The sequence below is a fragment of the Myxocyprinus asiaticus genome, chromosome 43, assembly GCF_019703515.2.
Source record: "Myxocyprinus asiaticus isolate MX2 ecotype Aquarium Trade chromosome 43, UBuf_Myxa_2, whole genome shotgun sequence".
In the NCBI taxonomy this organism is placed as follows: Eukaryota; Metazoa; Chordata; class Actinopteri; order Cypriniformes; family Catostomidae; genus Myxocyprinus; species Myxocyprinus asiaticus.
The window spans coordinates 28279427-28295765 of NC_059386.1; the positions used below are offsets into that span (position 1 = coordinate 28279427).

Here is a 16339-nt window from a genome sequence, read left to right on the forward strand (position 1 = left end):
AAAGAGGATAAAATAATCTTTTAAAAATACCTCTAAATGACATTCACTGAATTAAAGGAAAAAAATACTTTTTATTAAGTTTAATTAAGTAATAAAATCACTGTAAAAAGTCCTCTAGTTATCAAGTCTTGTTTTCAATTTAAAAAATATCAAAAAATCCTTAAAACAAGATAAATTTACTTAAGAAACAAACAACATATAACATATTTAGACTTGCTTTCAGTGAATATCATTCACTGAAAGCAAGTCTAAATATCTTATGTTGCTTTTTAGATATTTTAAAACATTTCAATATTTAATATAATATTCAGAATTCTCAGATAATGAATTTTTCTTCTGCAGTATAGCTCCCAAAGTAAATGTACATTGTTTTAAAGGAGTTTTATATATTTATATTGGAAAACAAGCCAAAACAACAACAAATCAAAAACATATTGTGTTGCACTATATTATGGGCGAAGACTACCATATCTTGTTCGATCCATCTTTAACTTACAAAAAAAAAAGCTCTTCTTAATAGAGCTGCATATCACCAATTTTCTTCATGATAAAATACACACCACAACACAAATATTATGATTCAATACATCGCGACCAATTTCTTTCATGATAAGATACACACCGCAACACATATATATTTTGATTCAATATGTCGCAAGCCGCGCACGCGAGGGACAAGCGTCCCCATGCCAGAGTGTGTATCAGCCAGGTGGAGTTTCAATCTCTCCCCCTTAGATCGGGTCACTTCACACGACTCGTAGAAGAGGCGCTGACCGCACAGAGAAAGCCAGCTTTGGAGTTTGTACTTTTTTACATGACCTACTTCCTTATTATTTGAACTTTAATAAAGGATGCGTTAAAGATATAATGCCAAGCATACGTGTATTACGGACTGGGCCAATGGGGCCAGTGCCCAGGGGCCCCACAGCTGTCAGCTTATACAAGGCCCCTTCAATAGGGCCCTGTGACTATGAGGGCCCCCAGCCCACTTATAGGACCCTTTTGCCTTCCTGTTTCTAATTATAATTTTTTTGAGCCACTCTTTAAAAATGTGAAATTGGAACTATTATTTCATACTTTAGGCTTTTTTAGCTTTATGCTTTGTATGAAAAGTGCTGTTGAGCAAAAACATTTATTATGATATTCATTGCTATAACTGCATTTCTCCACAATATTAAAAAAAATAACTGGACATAAGGTGGTTGGGAAAAAGAAGATATTGATATTTTATTTTGTTTGGTACAAAAATACTGACCTAGAAACTTAAAGTTTGTCGAGACAAACTATAATGTTGGTTTGACAAAACCTTGTCTGAAAGTTTAACCTGTTGATGCTCATTGGCCCCACCCATGGGTTTGACATTACTTTGCTTAAATGAGTTCACATTTACTATATAGTGTGCTGTTCAAAATTGTTCATAATGTTGACAAATTATACATCTTTATAGTTAAGTAGTTTTAAATGCTTGAAGTTTTTACAGGTCTTACAGTAAAAGAAAGAAAGAAAGAAAGAGAGCATCTTAAAGCAGATTAAAGGGCTTGTGTGTAAGTTTTGACCAATTAAGTTTTTAAGGAAATAGGGAATAGGGATGATCACTTCTGAATGGAACGCACCCCATAATTCAGACGAGTTAGAAAACATATAGCAACGTGAGCCAGAACTGCCCGAACTCTTTGCCAAGTTTCACCAAACCCATATGTACATGCTGTTGGAGTCTATTTGTTAAATTCTTTATATTTAATGTGTTTGATGAGGTTAAAATATGTCATAATTTATTATTGCCCCTTTAAATATATGCAAGTTTACACATTTATTACACATTTTGTTACATTTTTGTTTTTTGTATGCATAATTTGTAGTATTTACGAGTATTTACATTGAGTTTACATTATGTATAACAAACATTAAAATAGTACTGTCTCTTTAAGAACAGCGACTGTTCAGAAAACCTGTTTCGGTTGAGCGGTTTCTTTAACACGACCGTGCTGTAAATAACAGAACGGCTATTAAAAGAGACTTAAATCAATGAAAATGTATTGCATGGATCTCAACTTTGAAAGATAATTGGACCGTTTTGTATTTTTGTATAATTCTTTATACTTTGCGATCGATATCACCTTAAGCTGTCTGGAAAGTTTGGATTGCGTCTGTGAGCTGTGCTCTTCCTCTCCTCAGTCAGGCATAATGTGCAGTTCTCCACTCTCACACCATCATTAGAGTTTAATGTGATCTCATGTTACATTAAATAAGATCAAATGACTATTCGACAATGAACATTTTTGTCGACAGTTTTATTATTGTCGACGTTGTCGATAACGTCGACTAATCATTTCACCCCTAAGCACATACTGTACATTGTGTCACCAACTTCATATCTTGTGAATAATAATAAACCTTATTCCTCATTAAACCACATCTGGTGAAATATACAGTATATACAAACTCTTCATCTGGTAAATATATATATGTTATAAAATGCTTAATTTGGTAAATACTTAAATATAGAAAATTTAAATGAGCTTACTCTCTGTCATTTCAGTCCATTATGTGTTTTGAGCTTGTTTACAGTTAAAAGTCCCACATATTGCACCAAATCTTCCTCTTTTTTTGGTTATTATTGAAATTTTGCTTGAACAGTAAACTGAATCTGGGATTTTATTCATTTTGCACTCTAGTAGTCTCTATGTCTGTGCCCATTATAATATAGTAATTTTTTTAACATTCAATCGGATTAAAAACTATCAGCCGATTAATCGGTTATCGGCCTTTTCCACCACCTTAGTTATCATTATAAGTCAAATCTATCGGCCGACCTCTTTTCCAAGGATGTGCCCACACATTTTGGGTATGTGAGGATTAGTTTGCATTAACAGGGTATGTGGGAATCAGTTTGAGTATTTTGGTATCAGTTTGACTCTGCTGTGATACCTTTAATTATTTAGGGATCAGTTCAGATGGGTATATTGGGATCAGTTTGATCATTTTAGGATCAATATGTGTACAGATCAGCTTGAGTACTTGGGTTTAGTTTGATTATGTAAAGATCAGTTTGACTATGCAGGGATCACTTTGGGTATATAGAAATCACTTTATATATTCTGTGTTCATATTTTGAGGTAACTGTGGCTCTTGTAAAGATGATAAGAGGGATGAAGTGTGTCTGGCTGCTGCTGTATAAGTGTGCTGTTCTCATTAAAGCAGTGATTGCAGGCAGCAGCAGTGGGATGGGGCATGGCTTGAGGGAGTAGTGAAAGGATGACTCGTTTTATGGCCATCGGCCTCATGGTAATGGGCCTTTTCTGTGCGTCAGTGAGCCACTGACCTGAACTGTCCCAGCAGGTGAGCCCTCCTCTCACCCGACCCCCTCTTTCATTCTCTCCCTCTTCTCCTCCCTTATTTCTGTCTCTCTGCATCATCAGTGCTTCTGTTCTGCTGAGGTGTCTGTGCAGCCTGAAAAAAACTTGTATGACATTAGGCAGAATGACAGCCTCAGTCACCATTCACTTTCATTGTATGGAAAACAAATGCAATAAAAGTGAATGGTTACTGAAGCAAACATTCTGCTTAACATCTCCTTTTGTGTTCCATGGTAGAAATAAATTTTTGAGTGTATTGGTGAATTTGAGGCGGGTCTTTCACATGCTGCTTTGGTCAGCATTCTGCACCAACCTGTAAAATTCCTCCTGCGTTAGGTAGTTTAGTTTGTTTATTAAAGGGTTAGAGCTATACCTTAAAGATTTGGGAATGTTTCCCACTATGTTTATTATTCAAAACTATACCTACAGTCTGGATTGGGAGATATCTTTCAGTCCTGGGAGAACTCTGCAATGGTGTTAGAGGTATCTGCCGTCGTAGCCTCAGTGTGAACTCTGAGTCTCGCGAAGCTGTGATGTCAGAACGCTCCCACCGTCAACACAATGTTCCAATGACACTCGGTTGCCATGCCATCAGTGAAGTCACCCCCATGAGGAGGGCTGCAGCTCCCTTCCATATAATAACAGTTATTTATAGGTGACAGCCCTGTTTGCTAAAGGGGAGCACAAAAAGAGAGAGAGGGAGGGAGACAAAATGCAATGATTTCAACATGTTTGTGACTTTGATTTGTTTACCTACTGGAAAGACATGCATTCTGCATTACATCCAGAGAGAACATGCCTCCTTTGAGATTTCACACATACATATATTTAGGGTTTTTGTCTCATTTGGCTTGCAATTAAGTCTATACTGAATACAGCGTGTGTGCGTGTGTGTGTTTGTGTGTGTGTGTGTGTGTGTGTGTGCATGCGTGCGTGCGTGTATTTCAGATTTTGCCTACACTGTGTGGACATGGTAAAATCTAAAATCACCTACATTGTGAGGCCCAGCCAACAGTCCCCTTGAGGATAATAGCCTAATAAACATGTTAAATAATACCGTAATGAAAAAGAGAAAAGGCAGAAAGGTTTCTGAGAGGGTTAGTTTTATGGGTAGGGCACAGAAAATATAATTAGCACAGTATAAAAACAATAGAAGTCAATATAAAAAGTCCCCACCATCATAGAAAACCAAACGTGGGTGTGTGTTTATTTGTGGATCTAATTTAATAATATTGCTGCTAGCAATGGCAAGTTCGTGGGTTCGATTCCCAGGGAATGCACTTAATGATAAAATGTACATTATACCTTGAATGCACTGTCGATTTGCATCGTCTACAGAAATCAACTACACAGTCCATAAATGTAAATGTTCGCAGATGTCCATCATGTTCATGTAACATTTTTGTGCCTTGTTCTTTATAAATCCTTGTTCATACAGCCGTGTCTGTAGTCCTTAAACCTGCTGAGGCAATAAAGGCCTCTCTCAAGCTCTGCCCCCTCTGAGGCCCCTCCCTCATGTGCTATGTGCTTTGCTTCCCCCTGCAGGTGAAGCTCATGAAGTACATCTGTAAACAGTTGCAGTGTAAGCAGAAGGTGCCAGACACAGAGCGGCCAGCTGCCCTGGACAGCTACCCGCGTTTGGAGGACTGGTTACGCATTATCAGCATCAGACCTGAGCTCCTAGAGGTAATGTTTGTATGTGTGTGTGTTTGGAAGAGAGAGAATTGTAATGCTGTGTATCTTTTCAGTTAAATTCATTTCAGTTTTAATACATATCCACTTGAATGTAACACACATTGATGTGCCTGTAAATATCCAGGACAGGATAATAACACATGATGTCTGTAAGCCTTATCAAGGGTCATGTTGTCTGGGTCATATTTCACCCCACAATCAAAAGGAGAAAATAATGAAATTTCATTTTGTATAAAGAAAACTCATCTTGTTTTTACAGTTGTTCTCAATCACTTTGGCTCATTTTTTGAAACAGTCTTAACATTCTCTAAATTGTAAGTGCAATTGTCACAACTGTTTTATGGGACATCTCAACTCTATTGCATGTCTGCAAAATGTAATAACTCACCCAAAACATTTAATTAATGCTTCAAAACCTAGTTATTGTATCAGTAAATTGGCCAATGCCACCTAAATGAAATGTTTTTTTGTCATCCTGTGAGCCGTACTGGTCAAACTGTTTAGATGTTTTTTCGCCATGGCAGTCAAGCCTGGAAATGTATGTTATATACAAATTTCATTTTTGTTCTACTTTTATGTTGACACTGACTGCTTACTGTCCTATACAAGAATGCCAGTTTTGTCTAGCTGAATGCTATTGTGGATCACACTGAGCTTTTTAGATACCGATTTCAACAGTTGGGAAAAGTTTACTGGGAAAAGTCAGTACTGTACAATACTGTAGTTCACAGAAAAAGGTTATACACATTTGTATGTATACAGTACATTTATTTTTGTAGCAATGGGTTACATGTAAACAGAAAATCACATTTGCATGTCCAGTTTTACACATTTCTTACATGTAAAGTCATATATAGTGAACAGAAAATTGCCACAAAATGACATCCATGCAAAAAAAAAAAAAAACAGCAACAATGAAAAAACATTCCATGCCATAGATACACTATATTGCCAAAAGTATTCGCTCACCCATCCAAATAATTGAATTCAGGTGTTCCTATCACTTCCATGGCCACAGGTGTATAAAATGAAGCACCTAGGCATGCAGACTGCTTCTACAAACATTTGTGAAAGAATGGGCCGCTCTCAGGAGCTCAGTGAATTCCAGCGTGGTACTGTGATAGGATGCCACCTGTGCAACAAGTCCAGTCATGAAATTTCCTCGCTACTAAATATTCCACAGTCAACTGTCAGTGGTATTATAACAAAATGGAAGTGATTGGGAATGACAGCAACTTACAGTGGTAGGCCACGTAGAATGACAGAGCGGGGTCAGCGGATGCTGAGGCGCATAGTGCGCAGAGGTCGCCAACTTTCTGCAGAGTCAATCGCTACAGACCTCCAAAGTTCATGTGGCCTTCAGATTAGCTCAAGAACAGTGCGTAGAGAGCTTCATGGAATGGGTTTCCATGGCCGAGCAGCTGCATCCAAGCCATACATCACCAAGTGCAATGCAAAGCGTCGGATGCAGTGGTGTAAAGCACGCCGCCACTGGACTCTAGAGCAGTGGAGACGCGTTCTCTGGAGTGACGAATCACGCTTCTCCATCTGGCAATCTGATGGACGAGTCTGGGTTTGGCGGTTGCCAGGAGAACGGTACTTGTCTGACTGCATTGTGCCAACTGTGAAGTTTGGTGGAGGGGGGATTATGGTGTGGGGTTGTTTTTCAGGAGCTGGGCTTGGCCCCTTAGTTCCAGTGAAAGGAACTCTGAATGCTTCAGCATACCAAGAGATTTTGGACAATTCCATGCTCCCAACTTTGTGGGAACAGTTTGGGGATGGCCCCTTCCTGTTCCAACATGACTGCACACCAGACATGGATGAGCGAGTTTGGTGTGGAAGAACTTGACTGGCCTGCACAGAGTCCTGACCTCAACCCGATAGAGCACATTTGGGATGAATTAGAGCAAAGACTGCGAGCCAGGCCTTCTCGTCCAACATCAGTGTCTGACCTCACAAATGTGCTTCTGGAAGAATGGTCAAAAATTCCCATAAACACACTCCTAAACCTTGTGGAACGCCTTCCCAGAAGAGTTGAAGCTGTTATAGCTGCAAAGGGTGGGCCGACGTCATATTAAACCCTATGGATTAAGAATAGGATGTCACTGAAGTTCATATGCGTCTAAAGGCAGATGAGCGAATACTTTTGGCAATATAGTGTATTTAAGGAATATACATGAACAGTATGTCTGACTGATTTTGATAATTTAATGGATCATTTTGTATGTGATGGCTCACACAATGAAAGAATGTTTAGAAGTTGTGAAGAGTATGACAATTTCACTAAGAATCAACTCATCAGTTTTGATCAGCAACCCATGTGCATTTAGTTATTGTGCAAATTGTAGACAATTGTACTTAATCTTTTGCACACATGTGCCAAAACACGTGCAATTTGCTTAAATGAATAAGAAATTCAAATCTGGTGTGAACAAGAAACTAATTGTTCAGATATTTGAACTTAATGTTTTGAAAAAATTATTCTCATTCGAGAATTGAGCCAAAGCGATTGAGAAAAAGTGTAAAGCACCATTACAGTTTTTTATTTTTTATTTTTTTTTGCACTGAGACATTATTTTCATGACTATTAAGCTATACTTACCCTGCCCCCATACTCATTTCTGTAGTGAAAAAATATACTTTATTATTATTTTTTTTTTTTAAATAATGAGAATAAAAAAAAAAAAAAATAACGATTAAGAACAACGTTCAGATGGATTACACTAATTACAATTGAACTTTTTCACATTTCCAGGTTTGGGACGTGGAAGTAAACTATAGCTAGTTAAACATCTGTAGAGGAACATGGAAGACCACAGCAAAAAATACTAGTTTTGCATTCCCTTTTATTCCAACAGAAAAGTAAATAATCCACTATTACGTTTCCATGACTTTCCAAAAGAGGAAAATAAATAAAGTGATAAATATATATATATATATATATATTTTACACTGCCGGGGTAATAATATTATGAATAATATTATAAATTCACATAAAAAATTTTTTATACAGTTTCAAAAGTTTATTAGATTTACGATGCTAAATTAAGGCTTAAATGTGTCATCACAGTCTGCAAAAAGGTTTCATTCAGCAAGAGAATGTGTTAATTGTCATAAAAATAGACTATATTTTCTTTATGCAAAAACAAATAATAATAATAATAATAATTTTTGGGTAAATATTACTTGGACATGTTGAGATTGACCCATCGTCATGTTTAATTGCCCAAACTGATTTTGCCCTTACAAAAATCAAGAGTTCTGGCAACCTACGGCAAATTTGCCGCAGATTCAGCACTCATTATTTTCACATGCAAATGAGTTTTGCGGCAAACTCTTCATTATTGCTGCAAGTTCACCACTACCGGTGAAGAGCTGCCAACATTTGCCACGAATCGCAAGCTCATTTGCATGTGCAAATAATGAGTGGGAAATTTGCGGCACGTTTGTCAGAACTCTAGAGTTTTTTTGTAAGGGAGTTTATGCCCTGGTTGTTTAGATTATACAAAAATGTGTTTATGAACAATTTCATAAAACCAAGACAATCCTTGCATCTCTTTAAATATTTAATAAGGACAAAAGATCATAACCAGGAGTCTAAATAAACGATGTCAGGTCTTCTCATAGAAATATCTGAGGCTAGAGACTTCAATTCAAACATCTGTCGTAATTCGGGATTCTTCATTAGCAGCACGATCAGTAGACTGTTAGTGTTTATATGTGCGTATAATAGCGAGGACATATTAGTGTGTTTGTGCACGGTGCAGTTCAATATCCTTGAGTAGAGCTGAGGAAGTAGAAAATCTGCTGTGTTTTGACAGTTTGGCCACAGCTACATTCCCAGCAGACCTGAGATACACCAACTGTAATCAGCCAACATGCTGAGTCAGCCTCTCTCTCTCTCTCTCTCTCTCTCAATTCAATTTCAATTGCTTTATTGGCATGACTGTATGTTACAATGTTGCCAAAGCACAAGTTATAATCAAATCAAACAGAGTAGAAACATGTGTATAACATTAATCTACATATTTAAACTGTGGATATTTAGAACACAGTAATTAACAAACAAATAAACAAATGCATTGTATGTAAATATTTTAAATCACATGTAACTGATACACAGTAATATACAGTATATATAATGAAATAATATATGAACTAATGTATAAATTTAAGTGAAAAGGTTTGGTTTAGTTCTCTCAGGTTATGGCAGTGTGACATATTTAGCAGCTGTAGGGGCCATGTGTTCTTTCTCTACTAATATGATTTGAATTTGTTCAATTTCAGGCAGTTCACATATTTCAGGTATAGATTCACTGCATTTTGTGAAGAATGTGTTTCTAATTAATAGATATTTTCCACAGTGGAGGAGAAAGTGCATCTCTGTTTAAACCGCTCCATTCTGGCATTGAACACATGTCCCGTTTTCTCTGGAGAGCCAAGACTTTTTAAGTCTCCCTCTTTCTGTGGCGAGGTTATGATCACTCAGCCTGTATTTGGTCAGGATGTGCCTCTGTTTTACATCTCTGAGGGTGGACAGATCTCTCATTCTCTCTCTCTCTCTCTCTCTCTCTCTCTCTCTCTCTCTCTCTCTCGGCTTTCAACATTTTCTGATACTGTTCCCCCATCATTTCCTGTCTTGTCTCTACTGTCTTTATAATAAACGTGGCTGAAAAACATACAAACTCAGGGTCAGGTTGTAAGTGTAGTCCAAGCATACGACTTCCAGGGTCAGACTGAACCCCTGCTCAATGTGATTGAGAAGTTTGTGAGATTCAACATAATTTTGTGATCATGTGGAAGAGAGAGAGAGAGTGAGAGGAGGAATTCTGAGCTAATATGATACTTATATCACTCCAGCGTCAGGAGCCTCTCTCCTCAGTCAGGCAGACAGGTTAGTAATTAGAAAATCGGATTAATTAGTCTAAAGGGTCACGTGTTTTGGGAATTTGGAGAGGGGCAGCGAGAGAGAGCCAAAGCAAACTTTAATTACAGAGAGTCACCATACGGCAGAATCACCTGCCGTATGGTGCCCCAACAAAACCCTATAAATCTATGAAAAGCTGCTGAATAACCTTCTAACTGCCTGTTAAGTATATGTGCGGATCTACTGACATGTTTAAATGTGTTAAATATGTATATAAGTGGTAAATATATGTCAGTAAACACATAGACATGCAATTGAAGTCCGAAGTTTACATACACTTTAGCCAAATACATTTAAACTCAGTTTTTCATTTAATCGTAGAAAACATTCCCTGTCTTAGGCCAGTTAATATCACTACTTAAGAATGTGAAATGTCAGAATATTAGTAGAGAGAATGATTTATTTCAGCTTTTATTTCTTTCATCACATTCCCAATGGGTCAGGAGTTTACATACACTTTGTTAGTATTTGGTATCATTGCCTTTAAATTGTTTAACTTGGGTCAGACTTTTTGGGTAGCCTTCCACAAGCTTCTCACAATAAGTTGCTGGAATTTTGGCCCATTCCTCCAGACAGAACTGGTCAGGTTTGTAGGCCTCCTTGCTCGCACATGCTTTTTCAGTTCTGCCCACACATTTTCTGTTAGACTGAGGTCAGAGCTTTGTGATGGCCACTCCGATACCTTGACTTTGTTGTCCTTTAGCCATTTTGCCACAACTTTGGTGGTATGTTTGGGGTCATTGTCCATTTGGAAGACCCATTTGTGACTGAGCTTTAACTTCCTGGCTGATGTCTTGAGATGTTGCTTTAATATATCCACATAATTTTCCTTCCTCATGATGCCATCCATTTTGTGAATTGTACCAGTCACTCCTGCAGCAAAGCAACATGATGCTGCCACCCCAATGCTTCACGGTTGGGATGGTGTTCTTCGGCTTGCAAGCCTCACTCTTTTTCCAATTAACACTTTTTATTGATTCACACAAATGAAACAGAAAAGCAAACATATATACACCGAATCAACATTTTTAACCCCCATTATTCCCTGTCCCCCTCCCAATCCCCAACCCCACCCTTGACCCTCAACAAATATCCCTGTGGTCCGACTTGGAAAATTTTTATATATATATATATATATATATATATATATATATATATGTAAATCACACACATTTAAAACTACACATCTCTCTCCACTTCCCCTCCCTGAGAGCCTTCCAAATATGCCAAATAGCTGCCCCATTTGTTAAGTTTCCCTGCCTTCTATATGACATTTCTTTGAATGCCGCCACCCTGCCCATTTCTGTGCACCACTCCTGAAATGAGGGCACTCCAGCCGACTTCCATCCCCTAAGGATGACCTGCCTGCAGATCATAACACTGGCTAGGACCCAATTTCTAATGTATTTATCCCCTATATTAATGACTGCCCCATCACCTAAAATACAGAGTCTGGGGCAAATCTGAGTGTCCAATACGTCACACATAAAACTCTGAACCCTCAACCAAAAATCTTGGATCTTAACACACCACCAAAGAACATGGGTTGTGTCCCCATCTTCTGACTGGCATTGCCAGCAGGTGGGTGTGTCTTTAAGACCAAGCCTATACAATCTAGAGGGGGTCCAATAGAACCGATGTAAAATCTTAAATTGCATAAGGCAAACCTTTGCATCTCTAGATATAGACTTGGTGTTTTTTAGGATCCTAGTCCACACTCCCTCCTCCAATACCTAGGTGGAGCCAGCACAAAAAGAACATGCAGATTCTTCAAACAGTCAAGCATATGCTCAGTGAGCCGGTCCACTCGGCTGCAACATGAGCACAAAAAGACAACACACTCACTCCATTGACTTTATGAAGGACATTGCTTGCTGTGTGCATGTAAATGTTTTACGACCATCCTTAGCATCTATGCTCAATTTGGCTGAGAATATCAGTGCAAAAGCGACCTTCTGTTGATATAAAAGTTTCTTGCATTCCTTGAATCGATCACGTTTCTCTCTTGACAAGTTTGCAAAGTCTGGGAACAAGAAATGCTGTGGTTCTTCCAAGAAAGCCTTCCTTTACTCCTCGCCTCACATAACACTAGATATTTATCGGATGATCTCAGAAATGTGACCAGAATTGATCGGGGCCTGTCTCCCTCTGCGGATCGGTGAGCCGGAACCCTGTGAACTCGCTTGATTTCCAGCTTATGGCCTGCCATGTCGAGCAGACTTGGAAATATTCCATTCAGGAATTCCACCATAACCTGTCTCTCCACTCCCTCCGGGACTCCCACGATGTGGGATGTCCTCCAACTTCTCCCAGACAATCCACCTTGGTTGCTAGCAGATTAGCAGATAATTCCCTCTCCGATGACTCCAGGTAATCGATCCTTTTCTTGACATCACCCACTCTTGTAACCACATCACATGGCAGTGATCGATCGACATATCACAGCAAGATCCTCCAAATCAGCAATGACCTTCGTCAGCATTGCCGACATGTTCAGAAGACACGTAAGTGTCTTTTAAGGATTTTAAATTCTTTGACATATTGTCCTCCTGGAACAGCTATGGAACAGAGTGTATTGAATCTCACCGGTTTATGTCATAAAAAGTATTAAAACTAGCAAAGTGCGCAGAGCTCGCCATTCACACGTCCGATCCCTGCATGGTGTCACGTGACTCCCAGCCTCACCTTTTTCCTCCAAACATAACAATGGTCATTATGGCCAAACAGTTAAATTTTTGTTTCATTACACCAGAGGACATTTATCCAAAAAGTAAGATCTTTGTTCCCATGTGCACTTGCAAACTGTTATCTGGCTTTTTTATGGCAGTTTTGGAGCAGTGGCTTCTTCCTTGCTGAGGATATAGATATTTGTCTACCTGCTTCCTCCAGCATCTTCACAAGGTCCTTTGCTGTTGTTCTGGGATTGATTTGCACTTTTCGCACCAACCTAGGTTCATCTCTAGGAGACAGAATGCGTTTCCTTCCTGCGTGGTATGATGGCTGTGTGGTCCCATAGGGTTTATACTTGCATACTATTTTTTGTACAGATGAACGTGGTACCTTCAGGCATTTGGAAATTGCTCCCAATGATGAACCAGTCTTGTGGAGGTCCATAATTTTTTTTCTCAGGTCTTGGCTGATTTCTTTTGATTTTCCCATGATGTCAAGCAAAGAGTCACTGAGTTTGAAGGTAGGCCTTAAAATACATCCACAGGTACACCTCCAGTTCAGTACAACTCCTATCAGAAGCTAATTGGCTATTTGTCAATTAAAAGTGAAAAAATCTGTCTGTAAACAATTGTTGGAAACATTACTCATGTCATGCACAAAGTAGATGTCCTAAACGACTTGCCAAAACTATAGTTAAATAGCACAATCTGTGGAGTGGTTAAAAAATTTGTTTAAAAACGCTCGGTTTTTGCACAAGTGCCTCCTTAAAACTTCAATGTAAACGCCCACTGTTATGATAGGCTAACATCATGCAGCCCCTCAGATTCAGCAAACTCAGTAGGAAGTACATTATAAAACTACATCTCAGGGTTTACACATAACGCACATTCAACACATTGCATCTGAATATACACTGCCTGGCCAAAAACAAAGTCGCCGTTTGGATTTAAATAAGCAGATCCTTAAGAGCCTATGATTGGATCATTATTGCAGTGATTAATGTTTCAGCTGTCAACAATTCTTTTACGATGACGAATATTGTGGGATGTGTAAATACAAATGAGCAATGTGTCATGACGTCACGAACAGACAGATTTCAAAATGAGATGTTTCAGCTGGGTGGTAACTATAAATGCTCTTTTTAGACCGAGGAGGATGTTCTGAGTTCTGAAATTTACAGAATGTTTTTATAGTACAGTTACCTCTTATATGTCTAAATATCAAGGAAAATTTAATTCTCCATTTCATGACCCCTTTAAATGTTTTGGGTAATTTGATGTGGATTTTAGCTACAAATAAGAGTGTAGAACTCCAAGCTCCATTTAACACATTTTACTATGTTTAAATCCCTTCTGCAGAGTTCCGCATATTTTTCCTTAAAATCAGTGTAGGAAAATGCTTGTTTCCATCTAGAGGTTCCGTCTGGGCCTGATTATAGCCTATCATGTTTCAGCCAATCAAAGCTGGATGGTTGAAATCAAGCCTGCCCTTCATATTTCCCCTTGAAAATTCTGTTTCTCTTGGACATGCTGTAGTTCATCAGATTACTGAAGTTGAATTATTGCAAATGCCGTGTCATGTTGTCTTTAACCCGAACATTTCACCCAATTTCACTCTGGTTCAGATACGTAAGAGCTGTATTCGCGTGTGTTTTAAATGAGGTATATTGTGTTTGTGAGTGAAATAGTGTGTACAGTATACTGCTGTACCATACTCAAGAGGTTTGTTCTAGTTATCTTTTCTTTTTCTTTGTTATTACAGCTGACACCTGTAGAATACATGGTTGTCAGACCACATTCTAAAAGCAGCGGTATCTTAGAATAGGCTGACCGTCATTCTCTCTTTCTCTCTTCAGGCAGTGAATGTGAAGCTGTCATTGGACTCTCTGCTGCACATGCCCAGCAGTCAGGTGCAGGAAACCATGAGAAGGCTGGGCTCTAGTTCAGACGAGTGTACCAGGCTGTGTGCTGCTCTCAACTGTTTAAAGAGTGCCTCTGAGTCAGGTGAGTAGCCGACACTCTCTCCTTGACTTGTCCTAAAGCTACAGTGTGTAATTTTTAGCGGCACTAAACAAAATGGCAAAAAAAAAAGATTGTTTCTAAGCAGATGCTTCCCAAACTATAGAGCCCCTTAGAGGACAGGGCAGGAAGTTTTTTCTGAAAGTTTTTTGTGTTCCCTCACAATACGTTTTGGGTGCCCTCGCAATAGTTTGCGTTCCCTCGCAATAAGTTTTGCGTGCCCTCGTGATAGTTTTGCGTTCCCTTGCAATAAATTTACCATGGTTTCACTAAAATAACCATGTTTTAACCTTGATATTGGTAGTAAAACCATAGTATTAATACAGGAAAACAAAATCTATGGTAATAAAAATCATAATTTTGTGGTTATTTTGAATTTAGTAAAGTTATAGTAACCAGAAAATTAACCATGGTTAATCTATAGTAAAACCATGGTTACTATATGGATACAGTATAGGCTAATGTATTAAAAAACATGTTTTCCGCTAAAAGCTATGGTAGCATTTATTATAAGGTAAAAATGTTCACATATTACATGCATTAAGTATCATTAACTATCAATGAACAAAATATTTTTTACAGTATTTATTCATCTTTGTTAATGTTTGAAAATACATTTTCTCATTGTTATATTGCATAGTTCATAGTGCATTAACTAATGGTAACATATACAACTTTTGAATTTAAAAATGTGTTAAAAGCGTCTGGCCGGGATTTATAAATTTGCGAAAATGTCCGGGATTCGGCTTTAGTTGCATTATGATGCGCATCTGGTCTAATACTTCATTGTGTGTGCGCGCTTATTTGCATTGCCCCTCTTTGTAAGTCCCGCCTTCTCGCACACCAATTGGTCGATTATAAGAGGCTTGCAGCAACTATTGGCCAATTTCCTGCCTGTCAATCACTCCGCGAACGCACGAAGCGCTGTTGTGTTCGGCATCAAACAGTTGCTTGACAGTAGCAGCAAATGACAGCTGAGCGGAAGCAATGCCCAAACGAAAGTGCAAATTTACAGAAGATTTGCACAAAAAATTCCCATGCTTTCATCCAGGTCGAGATCCGTGGGAAGCAGAATGTTTGACATGTAAAGCTGGCACTTATGTGTCAGTTGCTAATAAAGGTGCAAGTGATTTAGAAGCACACATTAGCTCTGCGAAGCATAAACGGTCAGCAAAAGGTGAAAGTTCATCAGGTAAATTAACGGACTACTTTTTGCAACCAGGTAAATTTATCACATTGCTTCATTTTCCATGGCCATTCAAAATAATATCAATAGTAAATGAAGGTACACTCATGGCATCAAATATTTGATTTTAGTACATGGACATTCAAAAGAATGTTGGAAATGTTTATTTATTTATATATTTATGTTATGCTAATAGAGTGTCTTTTTCACTGTATTAAAGTTTGCATTCATAGTAACACTATTTTGAACCCAATCATTCCACCCCACCCCAATACCACCCCCCCACCCCAACCCCCCTAGGGCATACGCTGTACTGTATACCCACCTATCTTTCTGAGGATTTTGCATATGCCCACCTAAAATAAGTGATGATATGTATGGCCGCCAGAACAATGAGTAGTCTTTTGACCCAGAACTTTTTCAATCTACTAACGTGATGCACCATTGAGTGAACTGTGTATATAGAAGTGTGTAGAGATTCTCTCTA

The 16339-nt window shown here is 38.4% G+C and overlaps 1 protein-coding gene across 2 annotated transcripts in view; it reads left to right on the forward strand.

The window, feature by feature from the left end:
• Positions 1–16339, forward strand: part of LOC127434029 (kinase suppressor of Ras 1-like) — a 51312-nt gene that overhangs the window by 14580 nt on the left and 20393 nt on the right. For both annotated transcript variants that reach the window (XM_051686455.1, XM_051686456.1), the window contains exons 2-3: positions 4902–5042; positions 14504–14651. In XM_051686455.1, the coding sequence (XP_051542415.1) occupies positions 4902–5042; positions 14504–14651 (289 nt within the window). The remainder of the gene's footprint in view (positions 1–4901; positions 5043–14503; positions 14652–16339) is intronic.